The sequence below is a fragment of the Glandiceps talaboti genome, chromosome 6 (assembly GCF_964340395.1).
Source record: "Glandiceps talaboti chromosome 6, keGlaTala1.1, whole genome shotgun sequence".
Taxonomy (NCBI): domain Eukaryota; kingdom Metazoa; phylum Hemichordata; class Enteropneusta; family Spengelidae; genus Glandiceps; species Glandiceps talaboti.
In genome coordinates, this window is record NC_135554.1 from 9,298,301 (window position 1) to 9,321,124 (window position 22,824).

General features: G+C 34.9%; 1 protein-coding gene across 1 annotated transcript in view; it reads right to left on the reverse strand.

The window, feature by feature from the left end:
• LOC144436803 (E3 ubiquitin-protein ligase RNF213-like) overlaps positions 1 to 22,824 on the reverse strand; it is a 181,123-nt gene that overhangs the window by 27,789 nt on the left and 130,510 nt on the right. The window contains exons 53-71 of the mRNA XM_078125663.1: positions 22,369 to 22,522; positions 20,531 to 20,638; positions 19,163 to 19,248; positions 17,667 to 17,840; positions 16,553 to 16,679; positions 15,396 to 15,599; positions 14,831 to 14,961; positions 14,543 to 14,617; positions 14,118 to 14,326; positions 12,537 to 12,992; positions 12,248 to 12,423; positions 11,712 to 11,939; positions 11,258 to 11,451; positions 10,586 to 10,688; positions 10,244 to 10,341; positions 9,613 to 9,807; positions 7,835 to 8,086; positions 6,279 to 6,393; positions 68 to 469 (exon numbers count right to left, since the gene is read on the reverse strand). Of these exons, the coding sequence (XP_077981789.1) occupies positions 68 to 469; positions 6,279 to 6,393; positions 7,835 to 8,086; positions 9,613 to 9,807; positions 10,244 to 10,341; positions 10,586 to 10,688; positions 11,258 to 11,451; positions 11,712 to 11,939; positions 12,248 to 12,423; positions 12,537 to 12,992; positions 14,118 to 14,326; positions 14,543 to 14,617; positions 14,831 to 14,961; positions 15,396 to 15,599; positions 16,553 to 16,679; positions 17,667 to 17,840; positions 19,163 to 19,248; positions 20,531 to 20,638; positions 22,369 to 22,522 (3,487 nt within the window). The remainder of the gene's footprint in view (positions 1 to 67; positions 470 to 6,278; positions 6,394 to 7,834; positions 8,087 to 9,612; positions 9,808 to 10,243; positions 10,342 to 10,585; positions 10,689 to 11,257; positions 11,452 to 11,711; positions 11,940 to 12,247; positions 12,424 to 12,536; positions 12,993 to 14,117; positions 14,327 to 14,542; positions 14,618 to 14,830; positions 14,962 to 15,395; positions 15,600 to 16,552; positions 16,680 to 17,666; positions 17,841 to 19,162; positions 19,249 to 20,530; positions 20,639 to 22,368; positions 22,523 to 22,824) is intronic.

The following is a 22,824-nucleotide window of genomic DNA, read 5'->3' on the forward strand; positions in this document are numbered from 1 at the left end:
TTTTCTTTTTTTTATCCTTCAGTATATATTGAACAGTGCAGTTATTGATGCTTATCAAATAGCGTACCTGGGAGCTCTTTGGTAATAACCAGTGCATATCCTTTTCTTTCTGTGCATCATCCAAATATGCAAGACCGTATCTCCTACATAAATACTTCAGTAAGAAGATGTTACAGTGTGGTGATTCAATTGTCTCAGCTATCTCACGCCCCTGTTCACTTAAGGCTTTAATGATTTCCGACAAGTGAATCGCACGCTTACGGGATACACGCCCACATTTCTGTTCATGAATACTATCACCTAATACGGTCAATGCGAATCGTAGAGATGATATATTATGCAGATATTCAACCTTATGCACAGCTATATTTTGTGTCTGATAACATCCAGTGTGACGAAGGAATTCTTGCATAGCTTCCTCTGCGATTATCTTCACGTTTACCTGACATTCCTGTTTCAACAAAGAATCCTAGAAAAACAGGATGTGAGAAAACAATTATTCACCTTAATACCATCATTTCTGCGGGATATAAAATTTTGTTTGATATTTACCAAAAATATGGGCACAACAATAATTATGACATCATATACCAGATTTAAACTGAATGCCTCCCGTAAGGGAATCACTAATTATGCAAATAACTCATTAAAATAAAAAACAAGCGACCTATCGGTCAGAATAGCTCCGCTGTTTTTTTTAATTTTGTTTTTAATTTTGGTGACATGTAGAAGTGGTTCAGTTCTTCAGCTCTTTACTATGCAGTTTTGTTTTAGCGATGCAATAAAGTGGTTAGTGGTTTCATATGATGTCTCACTATAAAACACATTTTACACAGAAGTTGGTAATGTATTGTACTTTTATACCATAGTCACCATTTTATAACAAAAATCTACTGTTATGAAAAATTGCACAAAAATCTCAGAAAAAAAATGACTGGGAAATGCACACAAGAAAAAGAAAAAAAAGAGGATTTTGAGGTTGGCTATAAATAATTCCAGTGTCTTACAGCTTTAACCCTGGAAAATGTTAATGATGAATGAAATAAACTAGGGATCTAAAATAATTTTGAGGCAATTTGAATTTCAATTTTCTAACAAATTTACCAAGTCAACAACATTCAACTTGTACTAGTTGTAGTAATAATTATGACATCATATATATATATATATATATATATATATATATATATATATATATATATATATATATATATATATATATATATATATATATATATATATATATATATATATATATATATATATATAGGGAAGAAATGTATTAATCGCCATCTTAGTTTCCGTACGGCGACAATCCCCAAGTACCCGAAAGAGAGTCATTCTCAGCCAACAGGGTTCGACACTGGAGTAAAAAAGTCACTATCCCACAGGACTAGTAAAATTGATAACGTAGTAGTCCTGCAAAAAATTTGGTGGTCCTATCTTTAAGTGCTTTCGCTTGTTCACTTAGGCTCTTCATCTCTCTTAGTTTTTGCTCTACTTCTAATTCACTTTTCCAAACCCCATATTTATTTCAAACCGTGTGTTGTAATTGAACTGTCTATTTCTTTGTAGTTGTTTGTGCATCATCAACTCATTACTGTAATTTTATTCTCTTTTTTATGTTTTGGAGCTTCTTCTCTTTTTTTGTTGCTTTCTGTGAGTAGTTTGTCTTAATTGGGGGGGGGGAGTATAAGATGTTATGTGGTCTTATTTCTAGCTTAAATACTACATATTACATTTCTGGTACACATTGATCTAACTATTGCATTTTTAAAAGACAAAAAATTACCTTCCCATGGAGCAAGTCTTTATAGTGTTGTCCTTAGTGCATATTAGAATGTATTTACAACATAAAAATAAATAAATTTGAAGGTTACCAGCAGTTACAGCAAAATTTTGTTACTAATTACATGTACAAGTCACTTCGTCTATTTTCGTGTCTATGTACTTCAAAGTTGACATAAACGTTAAACGTGATACAGTCAGCCCTATAATTACTAAGAAATGACAAAACCGTTCGCAAAATAAACTGAATATCAATATCCACTACACATTCAATAACTGGTTTCGCGTATTTAGAAATGTGCCCCAAAACATGAACACGGAACACGTAATCGTGTCAGTGTTACTAACTAAGTTAGCAGTTTCATTGTAGGCTGTAAGTTGTACCGGTAAAAAAACCGATCATCACATCATGTAGGAAGTACAAAAACATAGAACATGTTGTTTTCTTGCTGAATAAACTCACTGAAATAACAACACGGTCATATTGCGTCTTCGATTTTGACAGCCACCATTGTTATGATTGAGCTTCACTTAGTTCCGTTGAACGTGGCCGGGCGAACGCTGACATCCAATTTGTACAGCGTTTTTACAAAGGGAGCTCGTCAATAACCTACCGAATAATTAACTCAGAAACGTAGTTTAAATACTAACTGATCTAAAAATTACTGTTCAGAAAGACTACGCATCCGTACATAAATACGAATTCATGCGACAAAGATTTCAACTTTAATTAATTTACTTGTTACAGTGTAGAGGCGCTAGGCCAGCCTTACCCTTATTATACACATATCATCGTACAACTAATTTTATTGGCTATAATATTAGCTACATTTGAAAGGTCTCACTTGATTGGCTCATCCTTCGCTATTCCCGTTTTCAAGAGACACCCCGCCAGAATAAAGTGCCACGTAGTACAGCAATGGCGCGAGATCGCCTGTTGGGCGACTTTCCCACCGGGTGTGCTTTTCGAAAACTACACAACACATGCTTTTATGACACGGAATCATAGAAAATCTACCCCGTTTCCAAACTAATCGTAATTTTATTGCGAATAGACAACCGGAGTTGGTCAAAATAGCAAATTAAAAATCAAATGAATTTTACTATGACCGTGAATTCATCATATAGCCGGTGGTTTGAATTCTGAGCTCCCTAATATACCTATCGAAAAGTCACTATCCCGTCGGACTACCTGCAATGGGCATTTTAGTAACCTTTACTGGTCCTTACAGAAAGTTACTAGACTCGCGGGATAGCGGACCAGCGTGTATGTCGAACCCTTGCCATACGTTACAGCATAGACCCTCCTGGTTACAGTGGTGACACTCGTTCATGTTCGATTACCTTTCATAAAGAAAACACAACAAAATGGTTGAAGTGATCTTTTTTTTTAATTTCTTTTCATCACAACAACAAAATCTGCGCGATCAAAAGTGTTGTAACTAAATCAGAAAGAATTATCGGTCTGGCTAAACTTCCCGATGAACTGGAGTAAGGTCCAAGTCCAAGTAAGCCCCGATAGTACGTGAGAAAATCGTCTCAAACTAGCGATACAACTTTCAAAATATAACTTGACATGTTAGAGTTATACAATTCAAGACGGGTTTTCACTCGAAAACAACAATTCTGTGAATAATGACACTGAACGCAGCGATTTCTCGGACGATGTTACCACTGCACTGTAACGTATGGCTGACAACGACTTGCTTCTGGGTTAGTCCCTCGTGCATCCGGGTACTTGGGATTGTCGTGCATTACCACATTTTGACGCTGTAATTTTGCCACCAATATTGATCGTACAAAAACAAAACTCCATAAATGAACCACAAAGTACTTTCCCTTTCAAAATGTGGTAATTTTAGAAAGAGTATTATCGTTTTTATTGACGACTGACTCTGTCAAAAATCGTTCGATACACTTCAGTTCAGGCGCTAGGCATGGAAGACATCTCACAATGATAATGAGGTGCATATACTGGAATGAACCATTCTGTAGGAGGGGTGGAGATTGGATTTGAAGTTTACAACCCTTTTTCGAACAAATATTTGTCATTTGGGCGCACAATGCGTAGAATTAAGACTATAGCACATATTGCATTGCTTGTTTGACGTCAATAGTGTCTTTTGAAAAGTTGCACTTTACCTTAAAGTCTCGCGGACTGATTTCCAATATGGCATCGGTCATAATGCTCATTAACATATTCATTTTTTTTTCAAATTTCAAAAAAAAAATCATAAAAAATAGAAGAGAAGACGTGCTGACTTGAAATTAACAAATCTAAGTAAGCTACCCCCTGTGCATCAACACACCAGATATCAAAGCAATCTGACTTTAAGTTTATGAGGAGTTGATGAAAATGTCATTTTTGGAAAAAAAATCATAAAAAATTGAAAATGGCACAGATCAACTTGGCATGAACAAATCTGAATAGCCTCCCCCCCAGGGAACATGCACACCAAATATCGAAGAATTCCGACTGTCACTTTCGGAGTAGATAGTGAAAATATAAAAGTTTGACGGACACCTATGATTCACTCTACTCTCTATACCTCAATACCCACCTATACCTAAAGCTACGCTTTCAGCTTTCGCTGACAGCGGAGCTAAAAACTATCGTAACAGGCTTTGTTTTTGGACAAGCGTGCTTTCTTAAGTTAATGTATGTGCAAAATTATACGGAATTTGAAGAGTGCATGATACTGCTTAATTACTGAAGATCGTTCATTATTCAAAATACTCATTAAAAGGTAAAAGTTGTAGCAACAATCTTCATAGGACAGGTGCGTATTATTATGGTTGATATATGTATCATATTATACGAAATTTGAAGCTTGCATTTTTAAGATACAACGTAGTTACCTAAAATCATTAATTATGCAAATCTTTCATTAAAACTGTACGCTATAGCACCAAATTTTATAGGACGTACCTGCTTTGTTGTGGTTAACATTATGTACTAATTTGTATTGAAATTGAAGTATGCAGTCTTAAGATATAGCCTAATTACCGAAAAATATTAATTATGCAAATTATTCATTAACACTATAAGGTATATCAACTAACTATATAGGAAATACACAATTTGTTATGGTTAATGTATGTACTGAATTGTATTGAAATTGAAGTATGCAATCGTAAGATATAGCCTAATTACCTAAAATCATTAATTATGCAAATTTTTCATCAAAACTAAACTATATCAAAAATTTTATAGGACATATCCGGTTTGTTATGGTTAACATATGTACTAATTTGTATTGAAATTGAAGCATGCAGTCTTAAGATATAGCCTAATTACCGAAAATCATTAATTATGCAAATTATTCATTAACACTGTAAGGTACATCAACTAACTTTATGGGACATACACAATTTGTTATGGTTAATGTATGTACTGAATTGTATTGAAATTGAAGTATGCAGTCGTAAGATATAGCCTAATTACCAATAATAATTAATTATGCAAATTATTCATTAACACTGAAAGGTACATCAACAAGCTTTACAGGACATGTGCGATTGTTATTGTTAACATGTGTACTGAATTATATTGAAATTGAAGTATGTATTCTTATGATATAGCCTAATTACCGAAAATCATTAATTATGCAAATTATTCATTAACACTGTAAGGTACATCAACTAACTTTATAGGACATATGTGTTTTCTTATGGTTAATGTATGTACTAAATTATGTTGAATATGAAGTATGCATTCTTAAGATATAGCCTAATTACCAAAAATAATTAATCATGCAAATTATTCGTTAACGCTGTAAGTTACATCATCAAATTTTATAGGACAAATGTATGTTGTTATAATGAATATACTAAATTATATTGAAATTGAAGCATGCAGTCTTAAGATATTGCTTCATTATTTGATTTCATTAATATGCACATTTCTCTAATTAAACATTAACAGATCTGGCTGGAAACCTAATCAGGTCTAGCTATTACCCTAAAGATTATATATTCCAAATTTTATTACAATTGAGCCAGCTGAATTTTAGAAAATGGTGACACAGACAGACAGACAGACAGACAGACAGACAGACACACACACACACACACACACACTCACACACACACACACACACACACACACACACACACACACACACACACACACACACACACACACACACACACACACACACACACACGGACATTTGTATTTTAATACCTCCCGTACCCTTACGGGAGGTAAAAATGAACTGATCGTCATATAAAATGAAAAGTTCCTAAACACAAGAATACCATCCGAATTCAACATCATGAAGCCTGGATTTAATAATCAAGGAGAAGAAGCCAATAAATAAACACACACATATAAACTAATTAACTAACCAACCAACCAACCAACCAACCAACCAACCAACTAACTAACTAACTGATGGGTTTCTCGTAAAAAGAGTCTAGTATGGAAAATGCTCTTAATTGACATAAATGTCCAAATTGTCAAAATTTGCACAGAACATAGTACGTACCTCGACACATTGGACATACAGCATTAACAGACCAACTTGGTATCCAGAATCTGATTCCCCCAATTTCCAATAGTTATCAAGGTAATCTTGGAGTTTCTGTCGAACGTCTTTAGTTCTAAAACAAATAACAGACCCGATGAAAACTGAATGTCTTCTGTGAGAGCAAGGCCTTTAGATTTTTGTTCCTATACAATAATTGTTGGAATGCAAAAATGTGAGCTATATCTATCATACATGATATACTCCTTAATTGGTATATTCATCATACCAAACCATATGAAGGTTACATACTTAAAATATTGCCTTACTAATGAAAATCGTTAACAATGCAGATGAATAATTAAGATCGTTATATAACATCACCAAGCTCTAAAAGAAACATGGACTTTGTTATTATCAATTTGTGAACCAACTTTTATGAATTTGTAAACGAAATTGTAAACTTGCATTCTTTAGATACTGTCTAATAAATGAAAGCATGAATTTGTCAAATGACTTAGGACAACTAAAACCACATCAGCAAACTATATGACCCTATGTGCTTTGTTGTCATCAATGCATGTAACGAATTATATGGAATTTGAAGATTTCATTCTCAAGATATAGGGCTAATTAATAACAACAATTAATTATGCAAACAAAAGAAAAATTATATCAGCAAACTATAAAATCTTCCAATTTATTTTCCTCAACTGATGTACCAAATTATATGAAATTAAAAGCATGCATACGTATGACATACCTAATTACCGATGATGATTAATTCTGCTAATGAAACATTAAAGCTAATTACCCAAACCAAATATAGGTACAAAAGGTGTCCCACGCACATTGTCGTAATATGGTGACATGGAATTACTGTAAATTGTGTGCTATATTTAGGTTTCCGTGGCCTTTCTAAAAGAAAAGTTCCACAGTTGTCGGATTGCACTAAATTATCTAAATATATTCAAATGCCCCCTACAATCAAATTCGTTTTTTTAATCAAATATATGATGTAATTGACCCTATACCATGTAAACTACACAGGGCGTTCCAGCCCAGTACACTATTTTATACACTGTAGGTCAAGGTATCGAAATCGATAATTCTTTCAGATTTAGATTTTGCAAAGGTCTTTGACTCCGATGATCTGTTGACTCTCAAATTAACACATGTATGTATTCATGGTAATTTTCTGAATTGGTTTCCAGACTGCCCATTAAGTCGCAAAAAAAAATTGTTGCAGTCGTGATGTCGATGGGTCGTTTTCAAACCAGAGTGAGTTTCATTTGAATTGAGCAAGCGACTTTTGAGAAAACGATGACACAGAAACACACCTATAGATGGACACACATTATACATGCACATATTACTGAAACATAATATCCCTCTACTGAAGGTAAAATCGAATGACTACAAACATATCCTTCGCAAATCGTCATTTACGTTCCGTGTAACATAGATGGACATATGAATGTATGATAATCACTTAATACAACGAGTGATTGTAATTATCAGTAATAACTCAAATATTTTATGACTCAGGAAAATAAATAAATATGAAAAATACAGACCTGTAGTTCAAAAGGTGTCGCAAAAGAAACGTTCGAACTACTGGGGTTGTGTCAACACTGCAGTCTTTGAATGGATTGGAAGACAGCTGTTCCCCCTTGGTCGTTATGAAATGAAACAATTTCTCAAGTACATCACTATCTGGTTCACCACGTCCTTCACCTTCCTCATTATACAGATAATATGATGTCACCAGTTCAAGGAAAAAGAGGTTACACCGTCGACGATATATTTTATACTCTTCAACTTCTTTCCTATCAGGAAATAGTAAGGCACGATAAACAAACGCTTACTGATATATAAACTTTGTGAGTTTATTCAGCTTGATATAGCAATTACACGGATTATTCTGAATTTCATACACGGCAATGTGTCAGGATATAATTTTTCTGTTCATTAATTCTTGCAGATAACTCACTTTAGGGTGCTGACTGACTGATTCAGTCAGATCAGTCATTGTGTAGAACTTGTTTTGATGGCAGGATAACAGGTGATTATTTTCAGCTCTTTTCATTTGTATATTGGTGCCTGGGCACCTGGTGTTTACAACTTAGTGTATGTTGACTGACCTAGGGGTTAAGTGAACTTTCAGTCACCAGGGAAATCTGCATACAACCAGTCAATCATATGTTGTTGTCATCGGTCAGACCCAAACAGCTTAGAGGTCGCGGTAATGTCACCAAGTGGACTATCGACATGTTTTGACAGTTTCTGCCATGTGGACTTGTTTACAACAGGCTATAAAAGCCAGAATTTATGAACTTTCAGTGCTACAACTGATTTACCCTGTCGTCAGTCATACGCTACTTTGTATACTGCTAGAATACAGCTATTGCCAGGACTCCAAGCTATCTACTAAGCCAGAGACTGCCATTTATTCTGCAAGCGCACCAACAAAACGACCCACTGTTTCTTTCTACCAACGCGTCGTCTACTTCTGTAAAATCTACAAGCAAGTATCAAGCGTCGCTGCCAAGGTATTCGCCGACAAAGAGTTACAAGTCAAGACATAAGGGTCTGTACTCAACCAAGCTACTGTAGAATTTTCTGTGGGTTGTGTAATTTTAGTTTTAGCATTCTGTTTTAGTATTCAATAATAACAGGTCTTTCACTGTGTCTGTGTGCATCTTTCTCCAACACCATAATCCACCATTCACTTTCTCGACCAGTTCCAAATTTTACGTCACAGTTGTGTCGTATTTTTGACCATCTTGTGACACAATGAACACTTTGTTTCATTCACTCTTAAACCAAGACTCAAATTTATATTGAAATCAAGTATTGTCTAACCGTAAGTTATTCTTGTTCTCAGTACATGGGGAGGATAAACAATCGATGTGCAATTTTAACAGTATTCAGAGACAGTTAGGGTAGGCAGATAGCAAATTAAATATGCGTACAGACAAACATATCATTGAAACAAACGTTCCTTAAATATCTAGGTTAAGTTATTAGATGCTTGGATTATTCATTAATAAGCAAAGGTTGTTTTGAAAGCGTAATAAGCTATTCCTAATCGGTTCTTCCGATTTCGGCGACCATCAAAGTAAGTGAAAGTGATGTATATGTAATTTTTTATTTTTAAGATATCGTGTCTAACTAACCAACTTATCCTGACAATGCACATATATGATTGTGTCGAATGACTGATATTGTCAGGGCCAGTTGTCTTTAATAATAATTATTTATTTTATAAATTTTCTAATTGTCCGTAAGACTTTCAAAACATTATAATAAAACTATACGTCAAATGGTAAAGTATTTCGCTTTTTTAACATACCTTCCCTCAACACTTGGTGTTGCCTGAAAACCTTCTGTAAACACCTTTTTACACTCCTCCAATGGACATCTGAATTCTTCCTTTGGGGCAGATTTGATTTTCTCAAAACATTGCTTGTTGCACAGATGACCACACTCCAAGACAACAGGGTCGATGATGTCATGGTTACCACAGGCACAATGTGCTACGCCTTTTCTGTGGACGCACAGTTATATCCAAATATTTGTACGGATATTTTTACTACATTAATTGCGGACAGGGTTGAACATAGTTTGTATATATGTATGTAAGAAATGCTATAGCTTGATGCATTAGGAAAGTGTATACAACTAAATGTTATATGTAACTAGGTATTGGTAAGTTAAACATACCCTATCTTTATCATTTTATTAGGGACACTAAGAAAACTATTTGTAATTTTTAAACATCATTTTACAAAATTTAAGAGAATTTAAGAGCAAAAAATAGTTGAGGGAAGTTCAAAATTGACGTCAATGTGACAATTCATACTCTTGGTGTACACACTTTACATTAATCGTAATCAGTTTTACCGATATCTTATTTTGTTTAATATATTACGTATATCGATATATACTCTAGCTTCTATCCAAACAGGGTCGAATTTACTCACGAAAAATACCGCTTGGCGGCATTTCTGTTGCACGTCGTCATCAATCTTTCAATTTTCGTCATATGATCTTTCTTGGAGGATTCCTTTTTCTTTAGTACCTGAAATGTCCATTATACTTGCAATATTATACAATCAAGTAAAACAATTCTCTGATATGAAGTTTGATCAGTACAAAAGAAATTGATACCCTTGACTAATAAATATGTGGATGACCTCATGTGATGTACCGTTTGGACTGTTAATAATTACAAATAATGACGCATAACATTAACCGTACGTCATATAGTAAAATACAAATATAATTAATGTCAAAAAAATATATAGAAAGGTCTTCAAGCTTACCCCAAAGTATGGCATGACAGTCAAGTAATCAGCCTCGTCTTTATCACTTGAACTACGATGCTCAACAAAAAGTTGAATCATTTTCAGAGCACTCCACCTTGGTCTGCAAGTAGAGTTATAAATAATTGATCAATCGATCAATCAATCAATCAATCGACCAGTCAATCACACAATCGATCGTTCGATCGGACCGACCGACCGACCAACCAATCGAATTGTTGAGCTCCTAAACATCGTCATGATCACAAACGCTGAATAAGAAAACCCATCATGTAGTGTTCATCATCTCTCCTTTCATACAGAAGAGCATAAATATATTTCCATAATATATCAAGACAGACAGAATCACTCGTGTAAAACTGGAAAATAACAAATATATGGCTGGCGATTTTGATTAAAGATGTAATAGTTTAGTTTAAACAGGACTCTTTAAGCTCAAAGGTAGAATAATGTTTAATGCATAAAGAGGACAGTTTACCTCTGTAACAGTAAAGAGATTCAAAGTCTACAAAGACAAATGTGCATAACATTTAAACATTTCGATAGGAAGTGTGTCCTATCATAATGGTGCAAAAACACATTAAGTTAAGTGTATTTCACTCATATGTTTTGCAAATAGTGTGATTACTGGTTGTTGTACCAGGGTTTACAATTGATGAACTGTTGACTTACTTGCACTGATCTATGAGCTTCATACTTTCAGGACCATATTCTTTGCTGTAAAATTTCAACAACTGGTTAGCAACAATATTTACACATGGTAAATGTTCATGCAGCCATCGCTGTCTGAAGGTGGCATCTTTTAATTTCTCTGCAGTTGGACTGATAACATCAAGAGCACAATCGAGAGCCACTGCATCCAGAACCTAGAGCGATAAGGGAAATTGAAAGCTATTAGTTCATCTAGATTCTTATTCAATGTGTTCGCACTAATTGTTTCTTGAATGTAGAGAATGAGTTGTATACTTATAACGTATATAAAATATATCCCATCATATCTGTTCTATAATCAAATAACTAAACATTTCACTGTTTAACCCCCTCCGGCTGGTATCCGTAGGCAGACATAATGTTGACAATAGTCAAATATTTAAGAATGACAGAAAAATAATGAGCGAGCATTTACCATTTCTTCTTTTGGCATTTCAGCCGTATTTAGTTTTTCCAAGATCTCAGGAAATGCACAGACCAAATCCGAAAAACATTGTAGGCGTCTCTTGATGATGGTGTACACAACATGTATGTCACCAATACACAGGTCTTCCGTCTTTGAAGCGGGTTCTTTTCTGTCAAGACTTTTCTCATGTTGGTTTCTGTGTTCAATAACAGCTGCTAAAAATGCCTGGCGAACATGCTGAAAAAAGCAACGACTGTAAATGAAATGAAATGAACACAAAAGAGGCACCCTGTTCCCTTTGCCCTGGAAGAATATTTAAACTAGAGGTGGCTTTCTCTCTACAATTACAATACAGTTTTAGTTGTTTCAAGTAAAACATGACAATGTAATCCACATTCACACAATATATAGTGAAAGATAAATCTTTTTAAAAAGTTGCCTGTGCACAATTACTACTTCAAAATGAGGTAAAATATTAGTTCGTATAAATATGTTGTCTGATATTATCCAAATCTATATTTGAAATATTGAGAAGACTTCCAAACCTCAAATTCTTCAACAGAATTCCACTTATATGTCTGTTGTATAAAGTCATGTAAGTATTTGTCATAGAAGGCTGTCCAGTTCTCATTTACAGTACCCTGCAACACTTTTCCGAGTGGCATTGTATTGAGAATACTGCACAATGTTTGACCCAAGCGTTTCGAATGGGATTCGCTTCCTGCAAGTAATGAGAATTTCATAAACAAATTATTTTTTTTTATAAATACGTCATGTGTAAAGAGACTTAGAGAAAAAATGTAAAGAAGGACTTTAATGATCAATTTTTCTTACTTTGCACAGCTCTAGCTCTATCATACTGTTCCTCCAGCACGTTGAACACACACCAAGAGAATGGTATTTTGAATTCGACTAGACCATTTGGCCCCTTGTGATGAAGCATCAGTCTTTCGTCAAGGCTAGGTATATCGGTTGGAAGTGGTGTGATTGTTTCAGTCGCCAACATTTTGAGCCACAGAGTGTGAATCCATGTACCAATGGAATTGTTGAAAAGTACCTTCAGGTTGTTATTGCTGCATGTTGAGCCAAGGATCAGCGCTAAAACAGGAGTAACTAATCTGCAAATCTTGAGAACCAATGTCCTGCGAAATGTCCCTCCCTCCTGTAGATTTTCTGCGGAGAACGCAGCCTCATTAGCCCAGTTTAAAGTAGAATCCACCGACCTCTCTTCTAACTCCTTCAGAACTAAATATATCCTCTTCTTTAGGACTGCATTGAATGGATTTTGTCCTGTAGATAAATGGCAATTACTGTCAAGGTATGTTATTCAGATTTTACAGATAATTCCATTGCTTTAATTAATCCATTCTTAAATGTTTACATCGGGCAACAGACGTATTTGTCTTGTAGTTGTGCAGCTGATAAAGATAAACGTCATAACTGTTTAATCAAAATGTATTGCAATTGAGCAGTTAGCTTGGACATAGTCATGGTTACAAGATGTGTGCCTATGTTTAAAATTTGTGTATCAAAACGTATAATTTTAAAGCCAAAGTTTCGGTGACAAAACAATTGTAGCAAAATCAATATTCATTCACTTTTTTACAGATAACCCCTACAACGAATTAATCACAACCTGAAGCATGTATAAAGCATGAAGCATGTGTAATAACGATAATGATGTTGGTTTTTATATAGCGCTTTCCCACTCTGTACTCAAAGCGTTTTACAATTATTACCCCTGGATTGGATCTATAACGGCATAACGACCATTTATAATACTTCCTCAACTCCTTCAACTAAGGCTTTCACATTGTAACCGCTATCCTACCAGGTCCCCACTTATACAACTGAGGCACAGTCGTTGTTCAAATCTTACCCAAGGACTTTAGCCACTCAGAAACAAATGGCAGCGATGGGACTCGAACCTACAACCTGCAGATTCCAAGCCGGCCACTTTCTCAGACTAACCATTCGCCCATTATGACATCATGTGCACGTATTTGGTTACATGTATCTCATTGACATGAACACACTGGTTTGTGGACTGTTCTACAATGGTCGATGTCGTAAGGGAGCATTCAGAAATTACACGGGGGAGGGGCAATCAAGCTCTAGCATCAAACGTGACCCTACCTCTAATCCGTTGTGCTAAACAGTGACCTCCCTCAATTTCCCTTTTCTGAAATAGGACCCTTCCCCAATTTCCATTTTCTAGGATATGGACCTCCCCGGACGACTGATTTATAAAAGGTGGCCCTCCCGGTAATTCCCCTGCCACTTTTAATTATTGAAGGCTCCATAAATACGAACACACGCACAAGTCATGACTGATAAAGGTGTTTTGACGTATTTATAACATAAATATCATAGGTGTACAATTGATACTGTATATGATAGTTAAATGTTACATACCTGTACGACTATGAAATTCGTCATCTGTCAATGTCTGCAGAATACGAATGTGATCAGTTATTTGGGACTCTGTAATGTTGTCTCTACACCTTTTCACCAATTGTTGGTCCCATTCAATCATGTTGATCGCGCAGTGAATACACATCCTCAGGACTGCTGCTACACCAAAACTATGGTGACGTTCCTCTGTTTTCCCGTCGAATAAGGCACTAACGGGTTGAGAAAGAAGCCGATAAATTGCAGGGCCGTTATTCGACGGAGAACGTAAATCATCAATATGCACAGACTTCCATGGGTGCCCCTGGAATCCGAGATATTCTCCACAACCTACACGTGACACTTGCACAACCAAAAGCACATGCGCATTTTTCGTTCTCAAACCCCTGCGTTCATCTTGCACTAAGAAACGAATAAATGGCACTAACTTTGTACTCAATGTGCCAACTGCACACTGTATCACCAATACATTTGGCTTATCCTTGCATTTACCATTGAAATCCCTGCCAAAAATGAAACAAAAAATGATAACACGAATTAATTTTTAAAATACCTCCGGCAATTTTGATCGATACAAAATGTATTTACAATGTACACATAACTTTTACAAAAGAACTCTATTACCAACTCGTTGAAAGACATTTTCGTGCAGAACCATCTCAATGGAAACATCATGGAAAGGGCTATACCTCTAAAAGGATTTGGTCGTCACCCACCTTATGACTTTTCGGAATTCCTCTTCTGATCCAAATTGTTGCAAGTTCACTAAATGGACATTGCCATCTTCTATTTTGGTCAATGGAGTGATGTCTGTGTATTCTGTTAACAGTTTACCGTGTGTGGTGATCTGTAAACAAAATTTAAAGAGTCTTCAGAGGTGTAGCAGTTCTGGACACCAGTTATATATCCAACTACTATAAGGATGAATTGACTACAGTTTGGACCTTTGAAGCAAGTCAAACAAGGGTGTGCAAGGGCAATTCAAACTTTAACTTCTGGAATGATTGCCTGTACGGAAACTAGGAATGAGCTAACCTCAAACCATAAAGACTTTAGGAAGGGCAAGATGTCTTAAAACATTGGTTAAATAATAGGTATCAAAGAAATGTGTTGCAACTTTCAGTAACATATAGATAGTATATGAAGTCCTGTTTGCCATTTAACGCCTCTGTAACAGAAATTTGTTGATTCCGATTTAAAAAAAAAAGCTTTATCAGCAATGTATATATTTTATAGGCGATAACGGTAAAGAAATAAATAACACTGTGATATTAAGTATACCTGATACAAAATTCCATCAACCAATTCGGTATCATGTTGAAGAACTGAATCTAGGAATCCTTGGATACCGTCATAAAAGTGTTCTTTGAAGTATGTCTGTCGTATATCAGTGGAGATGTTGTCTGGTAAAACTGAATCCCCTAAGCGGATTATTGCATCAGGCGTACAGGCTTGCTGCAATGTAGTCTTGACACTTTGAAGTACCTGAAATAACGCCATGGCATGATTCAATTTAATGTACACAGAATGGACACGACTTGTGTTTTGTAAAAGTTTGAAAAGTAAACCGTTTGACAGGACTTCTAATACTTTTTCATTGACTTAGTCAAACAGCAAATGTTGGGATGAAAATTGAAAGTAACCATAAATAATAGGATGTATGTGAGTAATAATACAGAGACAAAGAACATACGTCGCCCTAAGTGTGTGGCAAATACATATACATGTTATTGTATCGCAAATACCTCAGACGGCGTGGCTCAACAAGTTTCCCCGAATATACGAATTAATTGCTATTTTCTATTCCATGGTGAACTTAACAAAATCTTTGCAACTCGGTTAGGTTTACGGACATCCCAAGGTCGAGCTGTACACAACTTCGTTTAGCAAAAGTCATAATCGGACCAACATTATTAAGATAGCTTTATCAAATCTTTAGATCAGCAAGTATTGTAGTAAAAGGGTGAAAGGCATACGAGACTATGTATGCTGTGTAACTGGAACATAGACTTTATTTATCAAAGCCCTGAGTTCGGCCCCACGGCCTAACTCCAAAGCCACAGCCAGATGCTCACAGCTCCGCGGTCAAAATCAAAGTCAAAAACCTGCGACGCTATGGATATTACAATAATTAAATCACAATAATTCACGCATATGATATGAGGCGAGCTTCCTAAGATAACAATAGGTCATACATACATAATTATGAGCATCATAGAAATGAAACAAAGGACACTTGAACTTTAACTTGAATGACATCTCTAGACATGCGATATTAGTGTACCTATTGTCTTGACACCCATGTGAGCTACTACAATAAAATATATTCATTTCTCTAACTAGATGTTTGGCGTCATGTATCAACAGTGTCATGTCATGTCAGAACTCAGACACAGTAATTACAAATTCATGACGGTTTAACCCATAATTTTATATACCTGCTCATTATGTCGCTCGGGGCCACATTGCTTCTCCTCTGTAGCCAGATACATGTCGTGCACGATAGTTGGGACAGCGTCGTCGTGATACCCGATAAAAGCACCTTCCGCAGTATAAGTATGATTCCTATGAATATAACAGGAATATTACAAGGAAAATCCTATATATTGAGATAAAATCAGTATATCATATATCGTGATCCATGCTGTAGGAAATGGCTGGAGGGAAGGTTTTACACAAGATAATACGAGGTACACTCTTGAATGGAGTCTCTATGTGTTAACGTTTTTAAGTTAAGCAGATAATGAAGACTGTTCACTATAAATATGACTGCGATTCAGTCAAAAGTGATATTAGCATCAAAAAGTAATTTATATGTATATTTCCCTTGGTTTGTATTACCTTTAGACATTGACTTCACATAAATGCTACATATTACAAAGTGTGTGTAATATGAACGAAATGACGTGTTTTGATGGTTTACCGTGCAGGTCAAGGTCAAAAGTCATATATGAAAATTTGCATGGGATTATGTGGGGTTAGGCACTTAAATTGAATTTTATGGATTAATTTCACCAGTTATAGAAATATATTAACTTTTACTATGTGGCCGCCATTGTACAACCGGTGATATGAGCAAGAAAAGCAACCCTGTGTACATTTCAGCTCTTCTATAATAGTAACGTGTACAACTAAAATAGCCAGCAAATGCATATTATAAGGAGTCTATGACATGGATTCATTTAATAATTGACCTTGAAGGTCAAGGTCAATGTCTTTATAGAAAGCTTGTATCAGATAACATAAGGTAGGCACTTGAATGGAGTGTATGCACATGTATCACAATTTATGAGTTATTTGGTAATTATTGGCTTTTAACCACATACGGAAACCATCCTGTCAAATTTGCATATATCGCGAGACAAAGTGGCGTGCATATGTACCATAAGAAATGAATATCAGATTCTTTTGTGCCAGTTTGAAAGAAATTGAATATTGTATTTCTGATGAATGACATATTACGAAAACCCAGATTCGCGGAAGGACGGTGACCACTGTAATGATCTGCAGTAATGAAGTCGATGTATTCAGAATATCCCTTATCGTTCTCACCTTTGAGATCTGTATGAAATGAACATGCCGACCCACTCCAATATATCTTTTCGCGTCGACTGCTGCTCAGTTGTCAAGACATGGTTTAAGACAATGTAGTGTTTCTCAAGTCGATTTATCAATGGTATCGGGTAAGTCTTCATAACCGTTTCCCGCTCTGCAATGACGATGAGTCTAGATAAAAAGCACCAGTATATAAGTTAGGATATTCTGCTCTGAACGGTATTGAAACATTGTTTCTACGACTACAGTTAAGTATTTTAAGACCAATGTGCGTATGGAGTGGCTTGATCAAAATTGACATTAAAATGAAGTATGGATATTATTATTGTATGTATGTTTCCTTACTGGGTGTGTTGTGATCTATCATATTTCAGGGATGTAGAAGATCACTATTTCTAGATTACAGATTACCATATACAAAAACAATTCAGTGGCAAGTTCACAACATTGAAATATCTATTCATAACTAATGGCGATGTTAGTTGACCTATATACATACATTGATTGTACGTAGTACAAGATCATTTATGAAATGAGAAAATGTCAGTGTGACTGGACGAATTGTCTTTGTATATAAATTTGACCTTGAAGATGAGGTTCAAGGTCAGAAGTCTTTTTAAATAGTATGCCTACCTCTAACAATATGCAGGTACATTTGAATGATGTCTGTAGGTATAAAACCTCCAAAACTATTGAAGAATTCGCTACTCGATTGTGAGGATGAAGGTCATGGTTAAAGCTCAGTGCTAAGCTTGAAAGCATACCTTTATAAACACAGGTACAAGGTGTCTCTAGATATAATACTTTACAAGTGTTTGAGTGGTTTGCTATGTGAACTTGAAGATGGAGGTCAAGTTGAAAGATCGTAGTACAACTGGATAAAATTCAACTGGATAAAATTCGTGCAGACACTTGAATAGCGTCTTTGTGTATTCACCTTCTTGAGTTATGGCAGAAAGACAAAATTTGGTAATGTGACCTTTAAAATGTTTGTGAAAGTCAAATGTCAATGTCTCATAAGAAAGCTTACTATTGGTGATATCGGGTAGACACTTAAGTGGTGTCTCTATGTATCAACATATTGGAAATATGAGACAAAATGTACAGTTTTATCACAAATATGACCGTCATTTTTTCATAAAGGTCAAAGAAGACAAAATCAAATGACATGCATATGTATACTATATAGTGATTGACATGTGTGCAAGGTTTGGTTGAGCTTGGAGTATGAGTGTCAGAGATATGGCTGTCCATGGACAGATACAAGTACGGAAAAGGTTTGGAAGCTAGAGTGAGCGAGGTTAGGAATTTTACAGAAATGATCAGTAAAGGTCAAATCGATCACCATCGCCATTGATCCCATTACCCTTATAACATTGGTAAAATCTGTCAACAGTTTATCAAAGTGTTTCATAATTCTCAAACTATTTTCCAAAAAGGTTTCCAAAATAGGGGATTATTATATATTATATCAAATGGAATGAAGTACCTACCGGAAATTGTGATGTACTCTTGCATTGAATCGATGGGTTCCCAATCCCAGATTCACAAAGCGCAGATCACCAAATTCGATGTAATACTGGGAAAGACAATTGACAAAAGACCCACTCATCATCGTCAATGCACTATGCACTAGAATACATATGTACAAGTCTGTAGCATGTAAAACATTTTCAATCGACGGCTATGTAGTGCAAGTCAAATAAGAATGTCCAATTGAACTGCCTGATGAACTTTAGAAGGTTCATATTAGCACTGTAAAGACAAGACTGTGAGATACGTCGTGACGTTTCGCCCTCACCGGCCTCCTCTCGCGGTTGGCCGATGTTTGAGGGCGCCCCGTCACGGCGTAGCTTACAGACTATATAAAGACTTACGCTTTTACTTTGACATTGTGGTATTTTTCTATGTGGTAAACATAAAAGAACCCATTACATGGTAATTAAGATTGTATATTTAGTTCGCCTACAGAATAGTGGCCCCACTATTGTCTGCATTAAAAAACAGATTTACACTGAAACACTATCGATTTTTGGATGTACACACATTTTTGGAATGCAACATTCTGAGCTATAGCTATTATACATGATGTACCACTTAATTGGAAAGAAGAATTATATGCAATTCCATCAAATTTGAAGCTTGCGTAGTAAACAGTGCCTAATCCTCAAATTTCAATCAATTATGCAAATAAACCATTTAGCTATTTACAGAAAACATTAATTATGCAAATTAATCAGTAAAATTAAAAGCTATACAACAGGCTCTAGAGGATTTTAATTATGCAAATTAGTCATAACAAGTAAAAGCTATACAACAGGCTTTAGAAGATGTTAATTATCTAAATTATTAATAAAACTTTAAGCTAAATCAACAAATTTTGGTGTCATTGGACAGATGCAGTCAAAATATATAGCTTAATTAGTGAAGGTCATTAATTATTCGTATTACAATTCCAAGTAAATGCTATGTCGCCAAACTTTATAGGACATGTGCTTAATATTAATGTTATGGTTGATATATGTACCAAATTCTATGAAATTTAAAGTTTGCATTCTTAAGATAAAGACTAATTACCGAAAATTATTCATTATACAAATTAGTCATTAAAACGAAAACATGTTTGCTAAACGGTTTTATCTAAAGCATATGTGTGGTTTGGTATAGTTGGTGCATGTGCCGAATTATATGGAATTTGAAATGTGGCATTTACTTTCAGAATATTTTCATATTTGTGTTTGCTTTGTTTAAATAAAGCAAGAAAAAAATGTTTTGCAATGTAAACGATAACAGAATTTAATATCAAACATCACTTCTATCCTGAGCACTGTGAATAAAAAAATAAATATATCCCTACTAACCTGATTCATCATGTCATACAATGACTCGTACAGATTTTCAGCATTAATTAGAAGTACTGGATGTCCTGTTTCCATACACAGCTTTATTCTTTTAATATTTCGACAAACCTACAAAAAAGCAACACTATGAAATTAATACATGTAACTTTACATAAAAATAGCTTAAGATAGTTACGAAAAGAAGTTGACTACAATATGAATCATTTTCTTTTCTAAAATTCGCATATCATTTTTCTGAATAACTTCTTTTCTAACTTACTCAAACATGATTCGCGGTTAACCCAGATGTTTATTAATTAAATTCTGAGTTGCACTATTCATCGTTGTGTTTCAACCTAAACAGGCTCTCATTTAATATACTCACATTTATCGGAATTTAACATAATGAATATTGATTTGAACTGTGTGACAATGTGTACATCACAGACCTATGTATCGTTTCGCCTTCATGAACACACATATGCACTCCAGAACTTATAAAAATAAATGTGTGCAAGATGTAACACGTGTATTTACGCCTGCATAGCTTTATCTATTTATTTATTTATTAATGTGACACTCGATATATATTTCACGTGAAACTCTGAGTAATGACTTATAACATCCTTATTTTTTTGAATTAAGTCTATAATGCTCTGCTACTAATATTTGAATCGAGCACTGTTCTCTCCAGCGAGACACACACACACACACACACACACACACACACACACACACACACACATATATATATATATGTATGTATGTATGTATGTTGAGGGCAGAAGAAAATCAAGTAGGGTTTTCGTCTCTACAAGCCTGTTTCGTGAGTAAATCACTCGTCAGGAGATGCTGATGTACTCCTGACGAGTGATTTACTCACGAAACAGGCTTGTAGAGACGAAAAACCCTACTTGATTTTCTTCTACCCTCAACATATACTCCGCTCTACGTGCAGATGTATCGAGCACTGTGCTACGGATAAATCTTACCACTGACTTCCTATATATATATATATATATATATATATATATATATATATATATATATATATATATATATATATATATATATATATATATATATATATATATATATATATATATATATATATATAACTCTGTGAGTATCAATCGGCTAAGACAGTGCTCTATACCGCAGTGGCAGAGCGCAATAGTTTTGGTAGTACTGGAACTCTTTCTTGCGGTTGTAACTCGGAGTTACACGCATTGTGCGATCATCAGACAATGATCGCACAGTGCGTGAAACTCCGAGTTACAACCAAATAAGTGTTCCAGTACTACCAAAACTATATATATTTATATATATATATATATATATATATATATATATATATATAGGTTTTGAAAATTTGAACCAAATTATATGCTATAGACCCTACAGAACTGTTTCGTGAGGTGCGTAGTCCTCACTCATCAGGGGTAGAATGGAATATAGTATCTGCGTATCCTTACCGTTAAATTCTATAGGTGGATATTCCCTGTTAGGAACTTTAGAATAATAGAATTTAACGGTAAGGATACGCAGATACTATATTCCATTCTACCCCTGATGAGTGAGGACTACGCACCTCACGAAACAGTTCTGTAGGGTCTATAGCATATAATTTGGTTCAAATTTTCAAAACCTATATATAATTCGCTCTACTACCCGTATTGAGCACTTTTATGTGGTTTTATCTACATCCAGTCAATTATATATATATATATATATATATATATATATATATATATATATATATATATATATATATATATATATATATATATATATATATATATATATATATATATATATACGATTTGAAGATACTAAGGAAAGACAGAAAGATAACAGACCTGTGTATATTCTTGGTCATTTTCAAAGTGGCTTCCGTATATGATGAGCGTATTGTCTGGATCCATTATATATTCTTGGTCATTTGTTTTTATGTGTTTCAGAATGTCGTATGCAGCGTTATTCTTTGTCATCAATAACAGATATCGCGTTTCCCTGAGATTGTAAGGAACGGTAGCAGATGCATTATGCATTATTATAGAAGAAATACCTTCTTTGACATTAAAGCCTGAAGCTAAAGAGTCGGATGTCATATATGATAGTATTGAGGGGGGAGGCAGGGAAGGGGGTGTTGGTAAATTAAATACGTTTCCATGGCTTATAGTTCCTACGACATTTTAATGTTATATTTCATGAACAAAATATACAAAGGGTAAACAAAAATAATTAATTTGTATCGTCCAATATTATGCATTTTACGTTTATACAATATTTAAAAAAAATAAAGCTGAATGACA